This window comes from Patagioenas fasciata, chromosome 16 (assembly GCF_037038585.1).
Source record: "Patagioenas fasciata isolate bPatFas1 chromosome 16, bPatFas1.hap1, whole genome shotgun sequence".
Classification (NCBI taxonomy): Eukaryota; Metazoa; Chordata; class Aves; order Columbiformes; family Columbidae; genus Patagioenas; species Patagioenas fasciata.
In genome coordinates this window covers 14,624,990-14,648,009 of record NC_092535.1, presented here as the reverse complement: position 1 = coordinate 14,648,009, position 23,020 = coordinate 14,624,990, and the positions used below count along the sequence as shown (strand labels likewise).

Here is a 23,020-nt window from a genome sequence, read left to right as displayed (position 1 = left end):
TATTTTCTCTATTCTTATCAGTAGCATTAGTACAACATCTTTAACTTTTCCAACTCTCTTCTCTCTGTCCTTCTTTCCCTCCCGATCGCCTGTCCTTGGTGGGAAGTGGGGAGAGGGAGGGGCAAATGGGGGAAGTGTGGGGGAGAGGAGGTGAACAACACATCTGCCAGGGTTTGATTGTCACCCCGCAATCTTAACCCTCGACACCCTGAGAAAGAAAAGAGGAGAAAAGGAGCTCCCGGGGCAGAGAAACGCAGAGCCCGGCACCCAGGGCACAGGGAGCGCCGTGCTGGGTACCCAGAGGCAGCTGCACAGAAATTCACTTCGCTAGAGCTCTGTGTTCAGAAAAAGAGACAGAGGAGTCAAACCAAAAGAAAAACTTTATTCAACTAAAGGGAAGAGTCCACCGGGCATCTCACTGTGGGGTCTCTTCCAAAACGCGGGGGACGCAGCCCCCATTGACCCCAGTTCCCCAGCCCTAGCTCCCGGCCGCAATGATCCCTCCTCCTTTCCCCATGGGCTGAGGTACTCGGAGGGTACAACCTTTCCGATCCGCCTGCTCCCCATCTCCCCACCCACCCCCCCCAACCCCCCCAGTAGCTGGGGGTTAAAATTCCCTTCCTTCATCTTCAAGGGTGTGACTGCCCCTGGAGTCCTTGCTTCTATTTTGGTTCTTGCACCAGCTGTGTCTCCAGGAGGGCCACCTGAAAGAGGCAAAAGACCACTGGGATTTGCCATCGTTCCTCCCTATGGCCAGACCCTCCTGCCACCCAGTGCGATCCTGTTCTCACCTGTCTGGAAGCCGGCACCTTCCGCTGGTCAGAGAGAGACAATGCGCACGCATCTGGCAGCGACCGACCACGGCAACATCTCTTCAGCCTCCTCCGTTCACGTTCCACCTGCACGTTGGGAAGGAGAAAGGGTCACAGACTCGGGCCACCAAACGAGTTGCAGAAGGACCCCTGCACATCAGGGCAAGGAGATTTCTGCTCAGAGACTGTCACTTGCACCTGAGAACGTTGGGGCAAAACGCACTCGAAGCAGAATATGGAGGAGAAAGGGCAAGAGAGAGTCCAGTGTGTGTGGATGGGGACACTGGGGCAGGAAGGGTGGTACCCCAGTGAATGTGCATTTGGGAAGGCAACGGGTGCCAGGAGGGAGAGAAAATAGACAGCGAGTGTGCACAGGGGGACGGGGAGAGGGCAGGAAAGCAGCAGAGGGCTCCAAAGTGCTGTCTGGGAAACGTGTGGTGTTCCAGGGCACCGGGAGGCTTTGCAGAGGCAGGGAAAGCCTGTTTCACCTGCTCCAGGGTCCTCCTGAGCTCAGCGTTGTACTGCTTCAGCTCCGTCTTCTCCAGTTCCAGCCTTGCAACTGCTCCCTGCAGACATTCCAGCCGCTGCGACAGGCGTCTCTTCTCTGAGAGCCAGGAGAGCTGCTCCCCTTCTGCAGCAGCCTGCTGGGGATTCAGAGAGGAGATGGTGGAGCTGGTGCCACACGCAGGTTACAAGGGCCAGAATGAACAAGCCGGGGAGAGTGAGCGCGCTCAGGACTGGACAGGGCCAAGTGCCTTCTTCTCCCCCTGGGCCACAGCCCAAAACAGCCCCAAACTCTCTTCCCAGGGGCCCCCTGCAGATCACCTGGGAGAAATCCACACTCATTTGCCTTCCTGCTTTTGGGGCTGTGGCACAAGTACATGCGGAATGGCAATGAAGCCTTTAACCGGATCACGCAACAGTACCAATTCCATTATTTTAATACAGCGGAAAAGCTGTTGCCCAGAGATCTCCATCTCTGAAAGCATCCTCTAAGCACCATCGGTGTCGCTGCTGTTCAGCCATCGGTATAAAACTCTACCGAGTTCCCTACATTAGAGTGGTCAACGGGAGGAAAACGCTTCAGGATGGAGCCCCAGCCAAGCTCCTCAGAACATGGGAAGCTTCACCCTCCTTTGGGGTTCAGGCCCAAAGAAAACCCCTCTGTCCACCGAGAAAGGGCAGCAAGAAAGGAACAAAGCTCCCGTGACTGCAGCTGGCAGGAGGGTCAGGACTCTGCCCCATGGGAGACGGGAGGCTGGTAAGAGCCCCCCTGTGCTGCCACGCTCTGGGTGGGGCCCCCAACCTGCCCTTGAACTCATCTCACGCCCACGCTCCATCTGTGGCTGCATTTCCTGTCCCAGCACAGTCCTGTGGGCTCCACGTGCCTTCGAGTACGAGCCATCGGCTCTGCTGCTGGCCCGGCAACGTGCGGCCTGCGACACGCGGTTGCTGCCATTTCACACCCCGGGCCGTTCCTCTGCTAAAGCCAGCCCACCGAGCGTGCTTGAGGAATTCAACACCTCTTGTTTCCTACCAGGTCTTGCAGGAGCCTCTGTGTTTCTGCTTCGTGGTCGCTCTGCCGAAGTCTGAGGGCATCGTCATGCTGCCGTTCTCTCCGCAAGAGCTGTTGTGCCGCGTTCTCCCGCTCCTGCCTCAGGAGAGATCTCTCTGCTTCCAGCTCACGTTGAAGACACTTCACTTCCCCTGCAAACCCCACAAGTGGCAAGAGTCAGAGTCTACCCAGACCCTGCTTCTGGCCTTACTGACCTTCAGCCCTTGGAGTTTCAGTGCTGGAGGGGTCTGTTCCAGCTCCTTCACTCCTCACAAGCACTGCGGACAGAGAGCTGGTTTTATACCATCTTGTCTAGGCAGGGCATCACCAGAAACAAAGCACATGGGGCCTCACCTTGTATCACGTCCTTGGCCTGCGTGACGGTGTGAAGCCGCATCTCCAGGTGACTCCGGGCGATCTCCAGCTGAGATACGCGCTGCTGAGCCTCAAACAGGCTGCGCGCCAGGGTCTCCTTCACCGGCCTGCGGGTTGTGGACACGGAGAGAAATGAGCTTCTTGCTCCTGACACCCACAGGGAGGGATCCCAGTGACAAGTGCTTCAAGATCCCTGCCCCTGAGAACGGAAAAGGGGCTGCATGGACACCCGTGTACAGCAAACATATTTCTGCCATTTAAATTAGCAATGCAGGCCCCTCTGAGGGAACGCCCAGGCTTTCCTTAGGACCCAGCGTAACACAGCAAGCCCAGCCGAATTTCATCTCGACAGCCAAATCTGAAATGGCTGCTGCCTGCTGGATGGCACACAGGTAGCAGTTTTCCTGACAACGTCTGTGCCAGCCAGCAAAAGCCCAACCTCTGCTCACAGGTGCATCCCATCAGCACTTCCAACTGCTCTGCAGGGGGACACAATAAGCAGGTTTTTTTCCCCTCAAGATTCTTCCCTGTTCTGTCCCTGGAAGGTGAGAACATCCGCAAAGCACAGGGGACGCAAGAAAGCCCCGTGCAATGCTGACCAGCTCTGTAATTCCCGACAGCGAGTCATGTCCTGCCCAGGGTTCCTCGCCCTTTACCTGGCCTCTGCCAGCTGCTCGGAAAGGCCTTGTCTGTCCCGCTCCACGGCTGCCAGGCGCAGCTCCAGGGCAGCCTTCTCCTGCACCAGCACCTCCTTCTCTTCGGACACCTTGGCCAGGGCGAGCCCTTGGCGAGAGGACTCCTGGCGCAACTGCTCCAGACCAGTGCTGGCCGACTCTTGCTGCCGGGACACCTGGAACGGGACAAACCGCAGCTGGAGCCCTTTCTGTGCAGCTGTGTGCAGAGCAGCCAGCGCCGCTGGCCAGGGGGCGGGAGGAGAAAGAGCTCCTGTCCCGGGGGCTCCAAGTGTGAGAGCAGCTGCTGGTCCCGCACCGAGAGCCTGGGCTGCCAAAAGGCGCTGGCCCCGCTCACCGGCAAGTGATGTGCAAGGCCAGCCTGGGCTGCCTGGGACCAGCTGTGGCCTCCCCAGTGCCCAGTGCAGGGGACGGTCACTGCCCTGCTCCTGCTGGCCACACCAGTGCTGGGACAAGCCAGGCTGCTCTTGGCCTTCTGGGACACCTGGGCACACGCCGGCTCATGTTCAGCCGCTGCCGACCGGATTCTGCCTCAGAAAAAGGATTCAGAGCTACACAGTTTGTTTCTTTTGCCACAGGTGACAGGAGTCGCCCCGCTCTGATCCATGGACAACACGATCACCGCTTTGCAGCTCAGCAAAAGCCACGGAAGAGGCCAACACGGACCGGTGGATTAGAAGAACCCAGAGAAGCAGAGGACAGCGCAGAGAACTGCAGAGCTGCTCCGCAAGCCATCAACGTGGTGCCAAAAAGAAGGGAACAAACCCCCTGCCCTGCAGGGCTACCGAGTGTCTCCTTGACACAAAGCCTGCAGCAGCCAGCAGACACAGCTTCACTCAGCCAAGCAGCCAAACGCCCACCCACAAGCACCAGCTTTTTGGTCTCACCTCACTGAGCTGCTCTCGGGTTTCTTCCTTCTCCTCTGCCAGTCTCCTCAGCTGCACCCGCAGCCCCTCCTGCTGCTCCTCTGCTTCCTGCAGCAGCTGCTCCAGCTGGGCTTTCTCCGCACAGAGCTCTGCCTTGGTTCTTTCACACCAGCTCAGCCGCTCCTGCTCACAGACTCTTGCTCTCTCCAGCCCGGCCACTTTCTCTGACACAACCTTATTCTCTTGCTCCAGCTACAATCACAGAAGCAGAGAGCACATCAAAGACAGGAACATTTCCTAGGAAGGAGCTTTGGCTTGGACAGGACAAGGAACAACATTTGCACAGCCAGCCAGTCCTACTGCTGGAAGGCAAGAAGGCTGAGAAGCAGCAGCAGCTGGAGACAAACAGCTGGCAAGAGCTGTGGCAACTCTGCTCACCTGCAGCACAAGGTGGTTCAGCTGCACTTTCTCCACTGCAAGAGCTTCATTGATACTGCTCATGTTGGCTGCTGCAGCACGGAGATCAGCTATTTCTACACTCAGCTGCTTCTGAGTCCTGCTCAACTCTGCCACCGACTGCTCGGCCTGCAGAGACAAAAGAACAACGTGACAACAAGGGCAGGAAAATGCCTGACTCCCAGCAGCAACTCCCATCCCCTGGGTGTCTCCGACACGCTCCCAGTTCACGCTCCCAATGAGCACGTGGGGACTGAACACCCAAAGAGCCTGTGTGCTCTGATCCCCATTTCCCCAGAAGGACAACAACGGTTTCCCTGTCTTCTCCTGCCAGGAACAGCACCGGTGCTGGTCCTGCTGTCACAGCTCCCTCTCCCACAGGTGCTCCCTAGGAATAAGGTGACCGTACCTTCTCCAGGGCCATGGTCAGCTCGTGTTTCTCTCGCTCCAGCAGATCCCTCTGAAGCTGCGACTCCTCCAGCGTCTCTCTCGCCACTACCAGCTCACTCTGCAATAATGAATGTTTTCCTTCGAGCGCAGCAAAGTCCTTCAGCCTGGGAGACGGGGAAAGACAAACAAGTTCTTAACCTAAAAGCATTGTCATCTCCAAACCAAGAGTACCTAATATGTCCAGATATGGCAGCCAGCCCTGCCCGCGGGCTCCCTTCGCCCTTCTGTGCTGCAAATGACGAGCAGGCACAACTCAGCCTTGTGCGCTGGGCCCCTAAGGTCCAGCCATGCCCACCCCTGCCCCGAGAAAGCTCGAACGCTCACAGCAGCTCCTGCTCACGACGCGCTCTCTCCATCGCCTCTTGCTGCTCCACCTTGTCCCCCTGGGCTGAGTCTTCCTTCAGCTGCAGCTCCGTGTTCCTTTGACGCAGACGCGAGGCTTCTTGCTCCGTTACTTCCAGCTGCTGCTGTAGCTCGTCCCTGGTTCTCTCCAGGTTGGCACAGTCACTGGAGAGACAAGGCTCCGTTACAAGAATGAAGAGGCCAGGAGAGTCACAGATCCCGTTTTCCTCATCCCAGGATGGAGCTGTGGGGAGCACGGGGAGGAAGAACTTGCTCTTCCCCTCCCAGGGTAACTGAAGAGGGAAGCAGAAAGGCGGGCAGGCTGCTGCCTTCAGCCAGCGAGAAGCGGTGCCCGGGAAAGGGCACCCAAAGAGCAGAAGCAGACACAGCATGTCGAGGGAGAGGCGCCTTGTATGCCAGCATCGCTCTGAATCGCCCAGACAGCCTTGGGAGGCACAGCCGAGCAGGAAAAGCAGCGACAGGAGGATGCTGTGGTGCCAAACAGAGGCACGCGCGAGGCAGGGCAGGCAAGTTCTCTGCCCACAACAGCTCTGGGCTCCCGAACTGGAAGCAGATTGCCTCTGGAGCGCAGGAGAAGGAGGAAACGCTCACCTTCTGAGCGCTTCCACCAGAGACTGGAGGTGCTGCCGCTGGCTGCTGGACGTGGCGCATTCCTCCTGCAGCTGCTCAAGCCTCTGCTGCAGCGTCCTGCACTTCTCTTCCTGCTGCCTGTGCTGCTGCAGCAGGGAATCAATGGAGTCCTGCCTGGCAGAAAGCTCTTCTTGTAGGGCCTGCAAGCAACGGGCAGGGAAAGAGCACAAAGAAGCAGTGAGGAGCGGCCAAGGCGGCTCCAGACAGCCGGGAGAAGCAGTGAGCAGAGAGACGGCTCCGCTGGAGGCAAAAGCTGGGAGGGGGTTGGAGATCAAGGTCCCAGCTCTGCACACACCTCAGTTATATCTTTTATCAGCTTTTGCAGGGACAGGTTCTCCTCTTTGGCACTTTTACTCCACAGAACTTCACGTTCTTTCTCTAACCGACCAGCTTCCTGAGAACAGAAGGAGGAAAGGGTGGGCAGGGCAGAGCTGCTCCCTCTGCAGCGTTCCCATCCTCAGCGGCACTGCCGTGCCCAGAAGCCTCAGCCCTCGGCATTCCAGTGCATTCCTTCCCACATCTATTCCACTTCTTCCTGGCTAAAACTAAGAAGGGAAAGACCGACAGCTCGTTTCCATAGACTGCCAGGAAGCTGCCAGTGCCAAGGAACTTTGACCCCAGGCACAACAGCCTTGGTGCAACCCCTGAGGAAGACACCGGAGCTGTCTGCAGCTCCCCTGCCGCTGCTGCACCCGGACTGACTGCACCTGTGCCAAACACACAAGGAACATTCTGGCAATGTCCCTGATGTTCCCCTGCAGGTGGCATCTCTACCCCTCCTTCTGCTGAGGAAACCGCACCTCTGTGTGCTACGGCTGGGGAGCAAACACTGGGCTGTCCCCCAGATCAAGGGAAAACACACCAGAATCTCCACGGTGTCGTCAGGTGTTTCCATGGGCTTCTCCTTCTCCTCATTCTTCTTCTGGGAGGGTACAAGCAAGGCCGAGAGCTCCAGCACCCTGAGAAGAGAAGGTCCACATGCCACTCCAAAAGCACAGCACACCATCGCCTGGGAAAGAGCTGAGCAGCTCCCAGAGGCACAGCAGAGAAAGTCCAAGCCAGAAAATACAGCAAAGGCAGCATCCAGCTCTAAGGGGTAATGAGCTTGAGGGTGCCAAATGGCCCTTCTTGCCACAAAGGTCTTCTGCACTCAGTCTTGCAAGGAACCATCAGCACAGAGGAGCTACACTGCTTATGATGCTCCTGTTCACATTCCTCCCAACTGCTTTAATGCAGCCCTGGGGAGGAAAAGGGCTGTACAGAGACAGAGCTCTCTTTATGCTGCTCTCCATTTCTCACCAAGAGTCAGCTAACAGCAAAAACACTGTGCTATGCAATCTCTTTGACAGTCTGGTCTTACTCAGAACAGCTTCTGTCAGTCTGACGGCTTTTCTGTCCATCCCGTTGAAGGCAACAGTCTGACCAGGCACAGAAACAGGGCTGTGCAGGTCTGTTCATGTGTTTAAAACGTGAACACAGCTCATCTACGAATCACAGCAGCAGCCACAAAAGATCATGTTGGTAACTGCAAAGTTTAAAACAGCTTCACCTGTCCTGAAGCTCCTTCTTCTCCAGGTCGCCAGAGGTTGGACGGGAGCAGCTCACAAGCACAGCTCCAGAAAGCCTCATGTGCTCTGCCTTCAGCTCAGACAAATCTCTGAAGAGGAATCAAGAAAGAGACCGTGTTCACAGCACCATCTCTATCAGCTCACTCGCTTCTGAAGCGCATCATTGTGCACCAGTCCCAGCTGGCAGGAAAGGTGACGCCTTGGCTGGGACGAGCCGCTCATCTGGCACTTTGGGACCAGGACGCATCTGGACAGTTGAGCAATGAGTCTGCGTGATCGTCGAGGATGAGTCTGTTTTCTCCTCAGAGATGAGAAGAAATGTGTGGGACGGCCAGAGGCCTCAAGGACCTCCACTGACTCTTACTGACTGTTGCTGCTGCTCTAGCTTATTAACATACTCTCATTCAGTGAGATGTACGGCAGATTTCCACCGTTCTATTAAACGGACTGCTCTACATGCTGCACGCACAGCTGTGGGGAGTCTCTTCCAGCATGTCCATGTGTGCCCGTGCCCGAGTTAATGTGCCCAAACATCACCACAGGCAAGTTCATCGCTCAGGGCCTCGGCATTGCCCACAGCCCGAGCCCCTCAGTCTGGTTTGAAAACCTGCATCAAACCAAATCATTCCAAAGACAGCTAAACAGCTTCATGGCTTCATTGCTTCAGACTCTCAAAGGAGAAATCATGGCTTGAGCCACAATTACTGTAACATGGAGGCTCACCCAGCAGGTGTGAAGGAAGCTACAGCTTTCCTGCAAGAGCTCTGGCCTTCCCTCGTACTCACCGGTCAGTGGCAGCCTTCATCTCCAGGAACTGACGGCGGAAGGTCACCACCTGGCACCACAGGCTGAGGAGACGCTGGTGTTCACCCCTGACGTAGCTGTCATACACCTAAACGTGCCAAGACAAAAAGAAATGCCAGTCCAGCCTTCGCCAACACTGCTCGAGTCTTTCAGAGAGGAGAGAGCGCAACCCCCAGCACCAGGTCTCTTCCATCTCCCAGCCCTGTCTCCTGCTCCTCAGCACCAGCACAGCTCAGCAGAGCCACCGCTGCCACACAGCAAGACCTCTCGGCCAGAAATCAAATCCATTCTCACGCCGCTCTGGCATCACGGCTGACGAGCCCGCAGCCTTTCCTTACCTCGCGCTCACGGCGCCGTTCACTCTCCTTCAACCCCAGCTCCTCCCGGGCCCTCATCCAATCCGCCGTCAGTTTTGCAACATCTTCTTTGAGGGCTGAATTAACCTCACCGGCTTCATCGAGCTGCTCCCGCAGGAGAGCGTTCACTTCTGCCAGATTCTCACACCTGGGAGAGGGAGAAACAGCAGAGAGGTCGCTCAACAACTGCTGCCCACAAGCAGCAGCCCCGGGATTTCCCAGCTCCCTCAACACTGGCTTTGTTGTCAGACTCAGAGGCAGCAAAAGCGCTTCCTGGCATTAACCAAGATCTCTCTGGGATGGCCAGCTCAGCTGCTTCTCCTGGCTTTAAGCCTTCCATTGCCATCCACAGGTTCGGTTCTCCCTTCCTCTCAACTCTGATGATGCCCACAGTGAACGTCTTGCCTCCCCGCCGTGCTGTCTGATCACTGCATCATCCATCACCTTTCTCTACCACTGTCCTGAGCCCTCACCTACTGAACCCTGGAGCACCTGAGGCTGGAAAGGGACCTTTGCAGCTCACCCGGAACAACCCCCCGCTCAGAACAGAGCCATTCGGCACACAACACTGTCACTGCACCACAGAAAACACATCGTGGACCTTTCTCCTGTCACAGCGGCTCGTCCAGCCGCTTCCCTTGGGGAGAGCAGGCGGCACTGGCAGGTTTTCCCTCCCCTCCATGAGCATCCAGGGTACCGGCTATGAGGGAACGCTTCTTCCTTGTACCTTTGCTGCTCCTCTTCCAGCCGCAGCAGTGCTTTCTCCAGGCTCTGGTCTTCTGTGGCTTCCCGCCTGCCGGGGAGGGATCCCTAAGGCAGAAAGGAAAAGATTAGTCAAATTCTTGTGTTCCCTTCACTACTGTCAGCATCCATCGCTCTCCCCTCCATTTGCTGGTATCTCTGCAGCTCGTGGCTTCTTCCAGGCATAACAGTGTCGTGACAGCAGAGAGGAAGGGGAAGGGTGTCACTGCAGGGGACAGCTCTGCTCAGTCTCCCACTGTTGCACTCTCACAGCCCGGGATCCTCCGCTCAGCACCACAAGCGCTCACTTGCACTTGAAGCCCAGGAATGCTCTCCTGCTCTCCTACTCTTCCTCTCCCGGGTTTACTTTAGCCGCGAAGCAGAAAGAAAAGCACAGAAGAGCCAGCTCTGTGTGCTGAACGCCAGCATTCCCGCCTGCCGAAATGCCGTGTTCCAGCCGGTTCTCTTTCAGAGACGGCCCCACAACGTAACAGGCAGTACGGCCCTCTCCTGAGACCGAGGACAGCGCGTTACCCCAGCAGGAAAGCGCTCTCTCACAAAACTAAAATCCTTCTTGGTGGGGATTTCTGGACTGGCATTTCTGGGACTCCTGGCTGCTCCAAGAACGGCAACTGCACACACACTGACGGGCAGAATTACAGCGCTTCCCGAAACCCTCCGGTAGCAAAAGCCTGTTTTCCTGTCACTGTCACTCTGGAGAGGTGTTTTTTGCCGGTGTTAACGAATGCTGTGTGCACTGTCTGTAGTCAGCAGCCTGCACACTCACCCCTGCTGCCTCCACTTGCTGCTCCAGCTCTCGGCACCGAGTCCGGTACTGCAGGACCTGGGAGGATACAGAGAAGGAAGATGAGCGAATGCAGCTTCTCCCAGACGCGGCTCCTCCCGCATCCCCTTTTCTCTCAGTCTTTGCAGCCCAAGCACGGAACATTTCACGGCGCTGCTGATACAGCAACGAGAAGTCGTGACCATACGGGGAAGCTTCACCTCCTCTGATCTTCAGGCCAGCCAGCCAGGGTTTCTGTCGCACACAGCACTGTCTGCTCATGCTAAGGCAGCGCTGGCCAGCAGCACCTGCCCCATGGGCACCCGGACCCCAACTCGAGATTCCCACGGGGGAAAGGTCCCCCGGGCCCTGAAGGGAGGGCAAGGAGGGAGTTTCCACGTCGCTTCTCAAGCCCCGCCGAGCAGGTCAGCTCTGCCCCAGCCCCGCTCAGCCGCTGCACAACGCGGTTTCTGTGCAGCTGCACAAGAGCCGCCCGGGCCCGTTCGCCGGCCGGGCAGCGGCAGCGAAGGCGGCCAAGGGCTGCCGAGCGGCTCGGGGCTGCCGGCGGGGGAAGCAGCGCCCAGCACGCCTGGGCGGGCCGGGCGGAGCGGGGCGGCTCCCGGCGCCTCCCCCGAGCTCCGCGCTGGGCACCGTCCCGCCCGCGGCAGCTCCGGGAAGGAACCCGCTGGGGCCGCGCGTTCGCCCCCGGCATCGCCGCGGCCCAGCGCCCTCTCTGGGCGGCCCGGACACCCCGGCCCCAGCACCGCGGCCCGGCCCCGGGCAGCTCCCCCCGGGCAGGCGCCCCCGCTCCTCACCTTCGCCTGCAGCTTCCGCACCACCAGCGCTTGCCGGTGCTGCGCCTCCTGCGAGCTCTGCAGCCGGCGCCGCAGGGAGCCCTGGCTCGGCGCCGCCATGGCCCCGCTCCCTGCCGGGCCCCGCGGCGGGGGCTGCTCCGCGCCCTGCCCGGCGGACCGCGCTCAGGCGGCCCCGGGCCGCGGGCTGGCGCCTCCGGGGCGGGCGGAGCGGCTCCCCCTGCCCGCCGGGCGCGACCGGGAGCCGCGGGGCGGGAGAGCCGGGCTGGCTCGGGGCCGCTCTGGGGCAGCGCTTCGCTCCCCGCTGCTCTTCTCGCTTCTGTCTCCTCTCTCCTCGGCTCTCGGTTCTCTCTGCTCGCTCCTGGCCGGGCCCGCCGGGCTGCGGTGCTGCTCTGGGCAGCGCTTTGCTCCACCGAGCCCTGCGCAGGGACCGGTAACGGCCCCGGAGAACGGTGCGGGCAGCACGCGCTGCCGCGGGAGCCCGGGAGAGAAGGAGCGAGGAAACGGTCCCGAGAGCAGAGCGTGGGGTGTGGGGACACTGGGGCAGGGAGGGGGCAGCGCAGGGACAGCGCAAAAGCTCCGTGGGCCAGGGGAGCCGACGGAGCAGCCGGAGCTTTCTGCTAAAGCTCACACTTGAGCCCGGGACTGGCCCTGGCGCAGGAGTTCCAGGCTGGGGCGCAAACCAAACGCACACGGGTGGCACTTGGGAACCTTTTCCTCCCTGTTTTGCAGCATGAACGGGACAGACTGCAAGCAGGTAGAGAAGAGCCTGGGTGCCAGAGAAAACGGACAAGTCACAGCACCACGTGCTCTCTGAACTACACTTCACTTCATCACCTCATGAAGAAATACAAGAACCAAAGATGACACACGGGGCTCAGTCCCCTTGGCCAGACTGGTCTGTTGCACGAATTCACTTATTCACCCCTCGGGTCGGGAGCTCTCCTGACTTAGAACCCCTCACGCTTAATCCGTGCTTCACAAGGGTGGCACCCGTGGGCACGCGCAGGGCCATGGGGGTACCCAGAGGCAGCAAAGGGCTCAGGCTGGACACCCAGGGGCACACGCAGGGCTCTGGGCCACACCAAAGGGCAAACGGAGGGCCCCAGGAAGCACAGGAAGAGAAACGGAGGCCCTTGGGAGGCACCAAAAGGCTGTTTGGTGGCCCCTTGGTTGCCCCAAAAAGCCCATCCCTGGGGACATGGAAAGGCAAACAGAGACGGCTTGAGGAGACGAGAGGAGGAGTCCCTGGGAAAGATGACAAGCCGAAGGCCGGTCCCTTGGTGGGACAGCGAAAGGCCCAGCGAGGGCCCTGGGTGGGAACCCAAAGGGCCATCAGGAGCCTTGAGGGGCCGAGAGAATCAATGGCCAGAACAAGGCGCAGCCTTCAACAGCACCGCCATGTGGGACTGTCCTAGGGCACGAGCACGGCTTTACAGAGCTGGACCTGCCCCTCCAACAGCCCGGCCGCAAGGCTTTCCAAACAAGGCAAAAGCCTGGGCTGCTTTTCTCTTCCCCACTTAAGATTCCCTGTAGAACTGGGTCTTAGCCTGAGCGAGGCTGTAGGAGGGAGGAAGAGGCAGGAAAACATTGCAGGCAAATGCCCAGACACAGCAGGGCCTGGCGTGAATCGCTGCAGGCACGAGCAAGGCCTTGGGAACAACATCTGTGGCCGTTTGGCTGCTCTTCTTAGCAAGCGCACGACACACCAGTGACATCCGCAGTGTTCTGCAGCGGTGGCTCCAGCTCCTTCCACCACTGGTCCTGGTTTGTTTCCCGGAACGTGCGGCTCCAGCACTTCTCTCCTGGAGCACAGGCCCCTTCTAGAGCAAGCGCCACTTGGCCTTTTCTTACTTCTGCCTCCTCTTCCTCTCTCCGCCTGGCAAACTCTTGCTCTGCTCCTGCAGCAGCCACTCTCGCAGGCGAGAAGTGTCGATCATCCCCTGCAGTTTGGGACCATCCTCTAATTTGGCCAGGTGTTCCCGAAGCTTAATGAGTTGCTGTCTCAGAGAACTCTAGCATAGAAAGTGCTGGAGAACGACTGGAGGAATTAGCGACGTATGTCTCATCATGCTGGATCCATGGGCCGAGGGCAATTGCCTGAGGTTCAACAAGGGCAAGGGCCGGGTCCTGCACTTGGGTCACAACAACCCCATGAACGCTGCAGGCTGGGGAAGAGCGGCTGGAAAAGGAGCTGGGGCTGTTGGTGACAGCGGCTGAACATGAGCCAGAGTGTGCCCAGGTGGCCAAAAAGGCCTCCAGCATCCTGGCTTGTACCAGGAATAGTGTGGCCAGCAGGACTAGAGAAGTGATTGTGCCACTGTCCTGGGCACTGGGGAGGCCAAACCTTGAATCCTTGGGTCAGTTTAGGGCCCCTCACAACAGGAGTCCTTGAGGTGCTGGAGTGAGTTCAGAGAAGGGAACAGAGCTGGTGAGGGGCTGGAGCACAGGTGTGATGAAAATGCTGGTTGCTTCTCACCTCCCTACATGAGATTCCCTGTAAAATGGGGTCATAGCATGACAGAGACTGCAGGAGGGACGGGGACGGATGACTGCAAGGCAAATGCCAGACACAGTCTGGCCTGGCTGGAAGGAAGGCAGGCACAAGCCAGCACTTGGCAACAAACTCTTTATTGGAAGCGCGGGGCTGTACTTGGCGGAGCTGCCCAGGGCTCTACGCGTCTCTTGCCGCAGCCCTGCCCAGGACATGGCCCGCAAGCCTCCCAGCTAACGGCCTCGCGGCTGCCGCGGCTGCTGGGGCTCGCCTCCCACCAGCTGGCCGCGCGCTGCTCTGCGTCGTGCTGCTGTCTGGGCAGGGGCCCTCGGAGCTGCCGGAGGGACGGGCTGTCTGCAGAGCTGTGGGCCCGTGGAGGGGCGGGTGTCCTCAGCGGGACGGCTCTCCTCTCCGCCTGGAGGTCCGGGCGACTTTGCTCCCTCGCCGGCTTCCAGGCTCTGCTCTTGAGGTGCGCCGGGGAATCCTTGTCCTTCCTCCACGCCTGGGCTTGAGAAAGGCGCCCGGGGTGGCTGCGGCCGTCTGTTGGAGACAGCTCCCCTGAAAAGCTCCAGCAGTCCAGAGCATGGGCAGCTACAGCCTCCTTCAGCCTGAGAGGCTCCGATGGCTTCCAAGGTGCTGCAGACAACGTTGACAACTTCTGTGGCCAGACGGTCAAGCGAAGCCCCTGAAGTTGCTCTGTCGGAAGCTGCTCTTTCCGCTTGCCCCGATTTCTCTTCCTCAAATTTGCCCGCTTCGGTGGTTCCTCCGGCAACAGGCCCCGGCTCAGGTGTGCCGGATGCAAAGTGCTTCCCCAGGCTCTCCGACACGGTCGCTGTAAGCTGCTCGGCCGCCAGTCCGATTTGCTGCCGATGGCGCAGAGAAGAGATCTCCGGAGGCTCTGCAGCTCTGAGCGCACCGGCTGCACCTTCGTGTCCCGGCTCGGGTTGGGAGGGGCTTTGGCCCTTGCCCAAAGCTGCATCCGCTCTTAAGCGTCGCCCCCATTTCAGGGAGCTGCTTGCTCCTTTGGGTGGAGGTGGGCACGATGGTTTGTGAGGCAGCAGCAGCTGTTGTCCCAGACCAGATGGTATCTGAGGCAGCAGGAGCCGCTGTCCCAGAGAAGAAGTGTTGATGTTCCCCCGCAGTTTGGGAGCATGCTCTAACTTGGGCAGGTGTTCCCGAAGCTTCTCCTGCAAGGTGACAGCAGGTTGTGTCTGGCTGTGGGCTGGACAAGCGCTCCCGGCCCTGCGTGCTGAGGCGTCCCGCGGGCCCAGGACAGGGCTCTGCTCCAGCCCCGCGACGAGGGCGGAAGGGAAGGGCTTCCCTCGGGACTCTGCGTGTCTGGGAACACCCCGCTTTGCTGACCTGCTCTCGGATGAACACTTTCTGGGCCTCCAGCTTGAGCATGGTCCGGTACTGCCTGTACTGGTTGAACTCCTTCAGCGAGCAAACCACCTGTGGAGAGCCGGGGGCAGAAATCCCCCAAGCGCTGTGAAGCCGGCTGCGCAGACTGCCTTCCCGAAACAGCCGCCCCGGCGGGAGGGGAGCTGCTCCCTGCACACCCTGCTCTGCGCTCGGGAACCCCACTGGGAGGGAACCGTTTTGATCAGCCCCATCTCATCCAAACCTACGTTGCCATCGCTGGTGACGAAACCCTGTCTCTTCAGCCACTGCACGTTGACCTTGCGTTGGTGGTAGGCCTTCAGATGCGGGTCATGCAGGCTGTTGTACTCGTTGCTCATGCGGCGGCCCAGGGGATCCCCAAGGTCAAACGAGCCCGAGGGCCGGTGAAGCTGTGAGAGATGTTCCAGAGTGTGAACGGGGCAGGAAGGAGCAGCAGGGACGAACGCACCTCCCAGCTCCTCAGGCACGCAGGCCGGCATTTCCAAACCTGCGAGGTCCAGACTGATTCCTGGCCCTCCCACCCCTTTCTTCTGCCTTTACCTTTTCCCCCAGCTTTCCCCTGCTGAACACAGGCTTGGAGCCGGGTGTCACGGGGATCTTGACACCGAGGGTGAGGTCCAGCAGCTCAGGGTCCATTTGGGCCAGTAGCTACTTCTCCCAGGTGTTGTCTCCTGTGTCTGAGCTAGGAAGACAGAGACCCTCAGGCACAGCTCAATGAGCCTCCTGCCCAGCGGCTGCAAGAAAGGGCCCGTCCCAATGCCCCCGAGCAGCCCCGCCGTGTCCCAGGCTCCCCGGCTGAGCCCTCTCCATCGCCCCGCTGCTCACCTCTGCCTGTTTGACAGTGCACTGAGCACCGCGTCTGCCTTTGGGACAGCAGCGGTGAGACTGCGCTGCACAGCTCCTGCACTCAGCACCGCGTCTGCCTTTGGGACAGCAGCGGTGAGACTGCGCTGCACAGCTCCTGCACTCAGCACCGCGTCTGCCTTTGGGACAGCAGCGGTGAGACTGCGCTGCACAGCTCCTGCACTCAGCACTGTGTCTGCCTTTAGGACTCCAGCAGTCAGACTCCGCTCCACGGCTCCTTCCAAGAGCTCTCCTAGAGCTGCGTCCTGCGCTGGCTCCTGTCGCTCCAGAGGCACCCGGCAGCAGATGCCACGGCCGCTCTCCCGGCGAGCGGCTTTATAGAGCACTCGCCATTGTGGCATCACGGCGTTGCCGCATTGTCACATCACTGGTTTCCATGACGCTGCCCTGCTGCTGCCCACCGGCCCGTGCTGGGGGCCCGTCTGGAGGCCCATTTGGACCGGCCTGTGGCCCCCGCCCTTCCTGGCCCTGCTTGGAGGGGTCATCTCCACAGGCCCCTTCTCACCTCAACTCTCCTGTGATGCTGTGAAGCAAAGCAGCATCCTCAGCAACCGGGAAGAAAGACAAAGAACTGCCACACCAAAGACACTGGGTCTCGGCTGGAGTTTGCTCCCTTTTCCTGTTCAGAGCTCTTCCCTGCCATGGACCAAGCAGCCTCAACTTGGGGAATTGCACTGAACTGGATTTTTGGCCCCTCCCTGTCAACATCTAATTCTGGGTTTGCATCACATGAAACATAGAAGACAAACCAGGGCTGAGGGACTGTCATGCTCCATTTGGGGATGGACTCATGACGGTTCGTTTATCTAGATCTCAAAGTGCAAAACTGAGGCAACCAAATGCTAAGGGATTATAATTCAATCAAACAGTGTTACTTTATTATTTTCCCCGTAAAGTGGCACGCGATAGGAAGAATAGAGAAAAAGGGAAGGAGAAAGAAAAGGCGGAAAGAGGGTTGGTTACCACCACGGGTCCCAAGGCGGCCCTATGGTCCCAGGTCCCGAACAGCGTCCTGTTGGTCCTCTGTCGTCATCCGAGATCCCTTGGTGGGGAGATCTCAACGATGTCCAGTCAGGAGTCATCTTTTATTCTTCTTCACCCCCATCGCTCCCATTGTTCGAGGCCAATCTCTGCCTTTGTTTCACAACCCAGGCTTAACTGCGCAGGCTGAAAGGATCCTCGCCTCTCTTGCCAGCACTTGTCTGCGCTTGCATGTCCAGCATTCTGGGGTCTCTCTCTGGTCCATTGGGTGACCATTGGCGAGCTTCTGGGCATGCCCTTGTGCTTGACCTTTGTTCGAGGGAGCAGGTGGGGGACACGTGTAGCTGAGGCTGCAGGTGAGAATCCATCTTCCGACAGCAGCTGTTGTCCCTGGGGCGGAGAGACCCTCGTAACAATCGCTTTTAGGAGGCGAGGGCCAGCTTGGCTCAGGCAGCAGGCGAAGTCCATACAGCCGCCATTGTTAGCAGTAGCCCTCCGGGTTGGAGAGACCTGTGCAACACAATTCTTCTCCTCAGGCCTCTCTCCAAGTCATTGTCCATCTGTTCTTTCTGTCAGGGCCTCAGTTCTCTCAGTTCCTGATGACTGTGTTTCAGGCACATCCTGCTCCGTCTTCAGACCGACTCTTACAGGAACACCCCTCTCCTCCCCTTCCTCAGGGTCCCCTTCGGCCCAAACACCTCTCTGCCCATTCCCAGTCTCTGTGGGAGATTTGAGTGATTTTCTTGAAGTTAATGGACATTGTATGGAACTGAACTGAACAGGCCTCTGAGGCCTATGTATTCAGCAAGAGAGCAAGAGTCGAGCAGCCTACGTGTCTTATGTGACTCTATACAACCTGGGGTAAAACAAAAGAAAGACTGCCTAGTGAAGAAAAGAGTCAGCAAGCCAGCTATAATGGAGATACATTTTGTTTAATCTTAGAGTTTGTGCAGAATTGTAGAATCCAATCACCTGTTGGTTTGCGGCATGTGAACAGTAGCTATTGACCAGTTACAAACAGCCTTCTGATGCGTGGACAGCGCGTGGACAGGTCAAAAAGATATTTAAGGAGAGTTATAACAAGTAATAAACGGCTTTGCTTAAATTCACATTGGATTGTGTGGAGTCCATGATTCTTCGCCCTCGCAAGTCTCCCCTGCCCTGGCTTCTGCTCTGGTTTCCCAGCGCTTTTTGGCTGGATTTGGTGAGGTCTCCGACAGCCCGTTCCCCAGCTGGTGTAGGTCCTGCCGAATGGCAGCCCCACCATGGAGCACAGAGAGCGCAGGGCGCAGTTTGGGGTCTGCGGGGCAACAGCTTTTCCGCTGTATTGAAATAATGGAATTGGTACTGTTGCGTGATCCGGTTAAAGGCTCCATTGCCATTCCGCATGTACTTGTGCCACAGCCCCAAAAGCAGGAAGGCAAATGAGTGTGGGTTTCTCCCAGGTGATCTGCAGGGGGCCCCTGGGAAGAGAGTTTGGGGCTGTTTTGGGCTGTGGCCCAGGGGGAGAAGAAGGCACTTGGCCCTGTCCAGTCCTGAGCGCGCTCACTCTCCCCGGCTTGTTCATTCTGGCCCTTGTAACCTGCGTGTGGCACCAGCTCCACCATCTCCTCTCTGAATCCCCAGCAGGCTGCTGCAGAAGGGGAGCAGCTCTCCTGGCTCTCAGAGAAGAGACGCCTGTCGCAGCAGCTGGAATGTCTGCAGGGAGCAGTTGCAAGGCTGGAACTGGAGAAGACGGAGCTGAAGCAGTACAACGCTGAGCTCAGGAGGACCCTGGAGCAGGTGAAACAGGCTTTCCCTGCCTCTGCAAAGCCTCCCGGTGCTCTGGAACACCACACGTTTCCCAGACAGCACTTTGGAGCCCTCTGCTGCTTTCCTGCCCTCTCCCCGTCCCCCTGTGCACACTCGCTGTCTATTTTCTCTCCCTCCTGGCACCCGTTGCCTTCCCAAATGCACATTCACTGGGGTACCACCCTTCCTGCCCCAGTGTCCCCATCCACACACACTGGACTCTCTCTTGCCCTTTCTCCTCCATATTCTGCTTCGAGTGCGTTTTGCCCCAACGTTCTCAGGTGCAAGTGACAGTCTCTGAGCAGAAATCTCCTTGCCCTGATGTGCAGGGGTCCTTCTGCAACTCGTTTGGTGGCCCGAGTCTGTGACCCTTTCTCCTTCCCAACGTGCAGGTGGAACGTGAACGGAGGAGGCTGAAGAGATGTTGCCGTGGTCGCTCGCTGCCAGATGCGTGCGCATTGTCTCTCTCTGACCAGCGGAAGGTGCCGGCTTCCAGACAGGTGAGAACAGGATCGCACTGGGTGGCAGGAGGAGAATGTTATAAGGGTGATCCCCTCGAGTCTTCCTCATGGTGTTGACTCTTCCTGTTTTCCTGTGGCTCAATCAGCAGCGTATCTGCATCGTGCCAGAGCTCCAGGGATCCGAGGCAGTGCCAGAGCTTAGAGCCTTCAGGCACTCGTTAGTCTCGTATTGCTCTTCTGTGCTGATCGTGATCCCAACATGGGGCTGATCCAGAGACCTGAGCACCCGAGGTGCTCAGGGGCAAACGCGTGTAAGATTTCTGTCAGTCGGGTACGTGATGTTTGGCTCTGGCAAAGGAGCCGAGAATCCTGCTGAACTGTCAGGGTCTGTCTGCAGGATGTTTTCAGCAGGGCGCCTCAGTGGCTGAAGCTCTCTTGGCACAGATACCGAACTGAGCCCCCTTCCCCTCGTGCCTGTTGTGTCTGCCTGCCCTGGGCACCTCCTTCAGCAAAATGGGGGAGCTCTGCTCCAAGCCGAGTCCTCAGCTGCCAGTTAGGGCCCTGCTCTGGGGCTGGGACAGAGTGGGACTGGAACTTGCCGTGAAGTCCCTTGGACGTCTCATTTTCCATGTGTGCTACTGGCTTCCAGTTGAGCCCTGCGCATTGCCCTTCTGGAGCTGCTGCCTGAGTTTCACATCTGGTCTGCTCTAGAGGCTTAGCAGATTAGGGTCCCAGTTTTACTGGGTTTGGCTGTTTTACGTTGACTGAGCTTGGTGTTGTGCTTGAAAAGTAGCAGGTTCCACAAGCCATAAGACTCCTTTAGGAATTGCTTCTGTTATTTGAGTTCACCGCCCAAGAAAATATTCCTCTGTTCCAATTTGAGGCTGGGGATTGCAAAGCACTTGTCACTCTGGGAACTGAGGAAAACCTTTCGCCTGGGCTGTTTTCCGCAAACAGCAAAGCCCGGAGCGCTGCTCCCAGCGCTGCCGTCTGCTCCGCTCCACAGGGGCAGAGGAACATCCCAGAGCTGCTGTGGCTGCGCTGCAAACGGTCCAGGAGCTGAGAGCAGCTGGGGCTCTGCTCCAACAAGCCCAGCAGGCACGGCCCGTGCTGCCAGGAGAGAACAGGCTCTGAGGATGTACCGGCCTCAGCAGTCTTTAAGGCTCATTTCCCCCTGGGCTTTGTCCAGCAAATGATGCTCTGCTCATTTGTGAAATGCTCCAGAGCCAGGAAAGGGGAGAGTTTGGTCCCTTTTCAAGTGCCAGCTGTTGAGTTTGGGAACTCGATCATAACAGAACAGTTCTTCGCTGCCTCGTGTAACCAGTAGTCCTGCTGAGGAAAAAGTGTGTGGAACTAAGGTGGCAGTAGCCCAGATCTCTCTTTGAAACAAAGAGTTGGGTTACTAAATCCTGTAGGATTGAGTAGGTGAGGGCTCAGGACAGTGGTAGAGAAAGGTGATGGATGATGCAGTGATCAGACAGCACGGCGGGGAGGCAAGACGTTCACTGTGGGCATCATCAGAGTTGAGAGGAAGGGAGAACCGAACCTGTGGATGGCAATGGAAGGCTTAAAGCCAGGAGAAGCAGCTGAGCTGGCCATCCCAGAGAGATCTTGGTTAATGCCAGGAAGCGCTTTTGCTGCCTCTGAGTCTGACAACAAAGCCAGTGTTGAGGGAGCTGGGAAATCCCAGGGCTGCTGCTTGTGGGCAGCAGTTGTTGAGCGACCTCTCTGCTGTTTCTCCCTTGCCCGGGGGGCAATCACACCCTTGGAGATGAGGGAAGTGAATTTTAACCACGAGCTACGAGGGGGGTTCAGGGGTGTGGTTGGGGAGACATTGGGGGGTGGGTGGGGAGATGGGGAGCAGGCGGATCGGAAAGGTTGTACCCTCCGAGTACCTCAGCCCATGGGGAAAGGAGGAGGGATCATTGCGGCCGGGAGCTAGGGCTGGGGAGCTGGGGTCAATGGGGGCTGCGTTCCCCGCGTTTTGGAAGAGACCCCACAGGGAGATGCCCGGTGGACTCTTCCCTTTAGTTGAATAAAGTTTTTCTTTTGGTTTGACTCCTCTGTCTCTTTTTCTGAACACGGAGCTCTAGCGAAGTGAATTTCTGTGCAGCTGCCTCTGGGTACCCAGCACGGCGCTCCCTGTGCCCTGGGTGCCGGGCTCTGCGTTTCTCTGCCCCGGGAGCTCCTTTTCTCCTCTTTTCTGTCTCAGGGTGTTGAGGGTTAGGATTGCGGGGTGACAATCAAACCCTGGCAGATGTGTTGTTCACCTCCTCTCCCCCACACTTCCCCCTTTTGCCCCTCCCTCTCCCCCCTTCCCACCAGGGACAGGCGATCGGGAGGGAAAGAAGGACAGAGAGAAGAGAGTTGGAAAAGTTAAAGATGTTTTACTAATGCTACTGATAAGAATAGAGAAAATAATACAAAATATACAAAACCAATCTTGAAAGTCTCAGCAACTGCAGAGCCAGCACCCAAAGTCCTGGATTGGACTCTGCAGCCAACCGGAGCTGGACTCAGTCTCTCACTAGGCCTCCGTTCACAGGGACGAGCAGCAAGGTCCTCTCCTAATGTCAGCCATGAGGAAAAAGGGAAGGAAAAAGGGATGAGATCCTCGTGATCTCCCACTTTTATATGAAGTATTCACGTGAATGGAATGTTATTCACCGTTGCTCAGTCTCTCGGTCACCAGTTTCTCGTTGCCCCTCTCGCGAGATGTCCATCCGTGCTTATCAATAAGTTTGCATTCCATTGCGAGGTTTGCCAAAACATGTGTCTGGTTCTCCAGGAAAATGCAGCTGATATGAAGCTTTAGCTGACAGGCAAAATTCACTAAAAGAGAAACTTGTTTTTTAACAAAACCAGGACACAGGGCAAGGGGTGATGGTTTTAAACCAAAGAGGGGAGATCTAGACTAGATACAAGGGAGGAATTTTTTTACAATGAGAGTGGTAAAATGCTGGCACGTGTTGCCCAGAGAGGTGGTAGATGCCTCATCCCTGGTAACATTCAAGGTGAGATTTCATGGTGCTGGAGGCAATCTGACCAATATAGAATAGAGTAGATTAGCAGAATAGACTTTTTGGTATCAAGGGGTGTGCCCTGTCTTTCTTCCCGGTTGCTGAGGATGCTGCTTTGCTTCACAGCATCACAGGAGAGTTGAGGTGAGAAGGGGGCTGTGGAGATGACCCCTCCAAACCGGGCCAGGAAGGGCGGGGGCCACAGGCCAGTCCAAATGGGCCTCCAGACGGGCCCCCAGCACGGGCCGGTGGGCAGCAGCAGGGCAGCGTCATGGAAACCAGTGATGTGACAATGCGGCAACGCCGTGATGCCACAATGGCGAGTGCTCTATAAAGCCGCTCGCCGGGAGAGCGGCCGTGGCATCTGCTGCCGGGTGCCTCTGGAGCGACAGGAGCCAGCGCAGGACGCAGCTCTAGGAGAGCTCTTGGAAGGAGCCGTGGAGCGGAGTCTGACTGCTGGAGTCCTAAAGGCAGACACAGTGCTGAGTGCAGGAGCTGTGCAGCGCAGTCTCACCGCTGCTGTCCCAAAGGCAGACGCGGTGCTGAGTGCAGGAGCTGTGCAGCGCAGTCTCACCGCTGCTGTCCCAAAGGCAGACGCGGTGCTCAGTGCACTGTCAAACAGGCAGAGGTGAGCAGCGGGGCGATGGAGAGGGCTCAGCCGGGGAGCCTGGGACACGGCGGGGCTGCTCGGGGGCATTGGGACGGGCCCTTTCTTGCAGCCGCTGGGCAGGAGGCTCATTGAGC

At 58.1% G+C, this 23,020-nt stretch overlaps 1 protein-coding gene across 3 annotated transcripts; it reads right to left on the bottom strand.

Annotated features, from left to right (window-relative positions):
- Positions 1-587: 587 nt before the first annotated feature.
- On the bottom strand, positions 588-11,890 carry LOC136108081 (centrosome-associated protein CEP250-like). 3 transcript variants are annotated; one of them, XM_071815472.1, is made up of 19 exons: positions 11,268-11,888; positions 10,456-10,512; positions 9,655-9,737; positions 8,910-9,075; positions 8,553-8,659; positions 7,749-7,856; positions 7,062-7,158; positions 6,495-6,593; positions 6,161-6,339; positions 5,531-5,713; positions 5,166-5,310; positions 4,739-4,885; positions 4,322-4,552; positions 3,399-3,592; positions 2,722-2,849; positions 2,350-2,519; positions 1,301-1,456; positions 792-899; positions 588-704 (listed from the first exon to the last, which is right to left on the bottom strand). In XM_071815472.1, the coding sequence occupies exons 1-19, from the start codon at positions 11,364-11,366 to the stop codon at positions 663-665; spliced, it is 2,499 nt and encodes an 832-aa protein (XP_071671573.1). In that variant the 5' UTR covers positions 11,367-11,888; the 3' UTR covers positions 588-662. The 3 variants fall into 3 exon arrangements, with proteins under 3 accessions (XP_071671573.1, XP_071671574.1, XP_071671575.1); XM_071815473.1 differs by lacking the exon at positions 11,268-11,888 and adding an exon at positions 10,674-11,049; XM_071815474.1 differs by lacking the exons at positions 588-704; positions 792-899; positions 1,301-1,456 and having other exon boundaries at positions 2,377-2,645; positions 11,268-11,890.
- Positions 11,891-23,020: the final 11,130 nt, after the last annotated feature.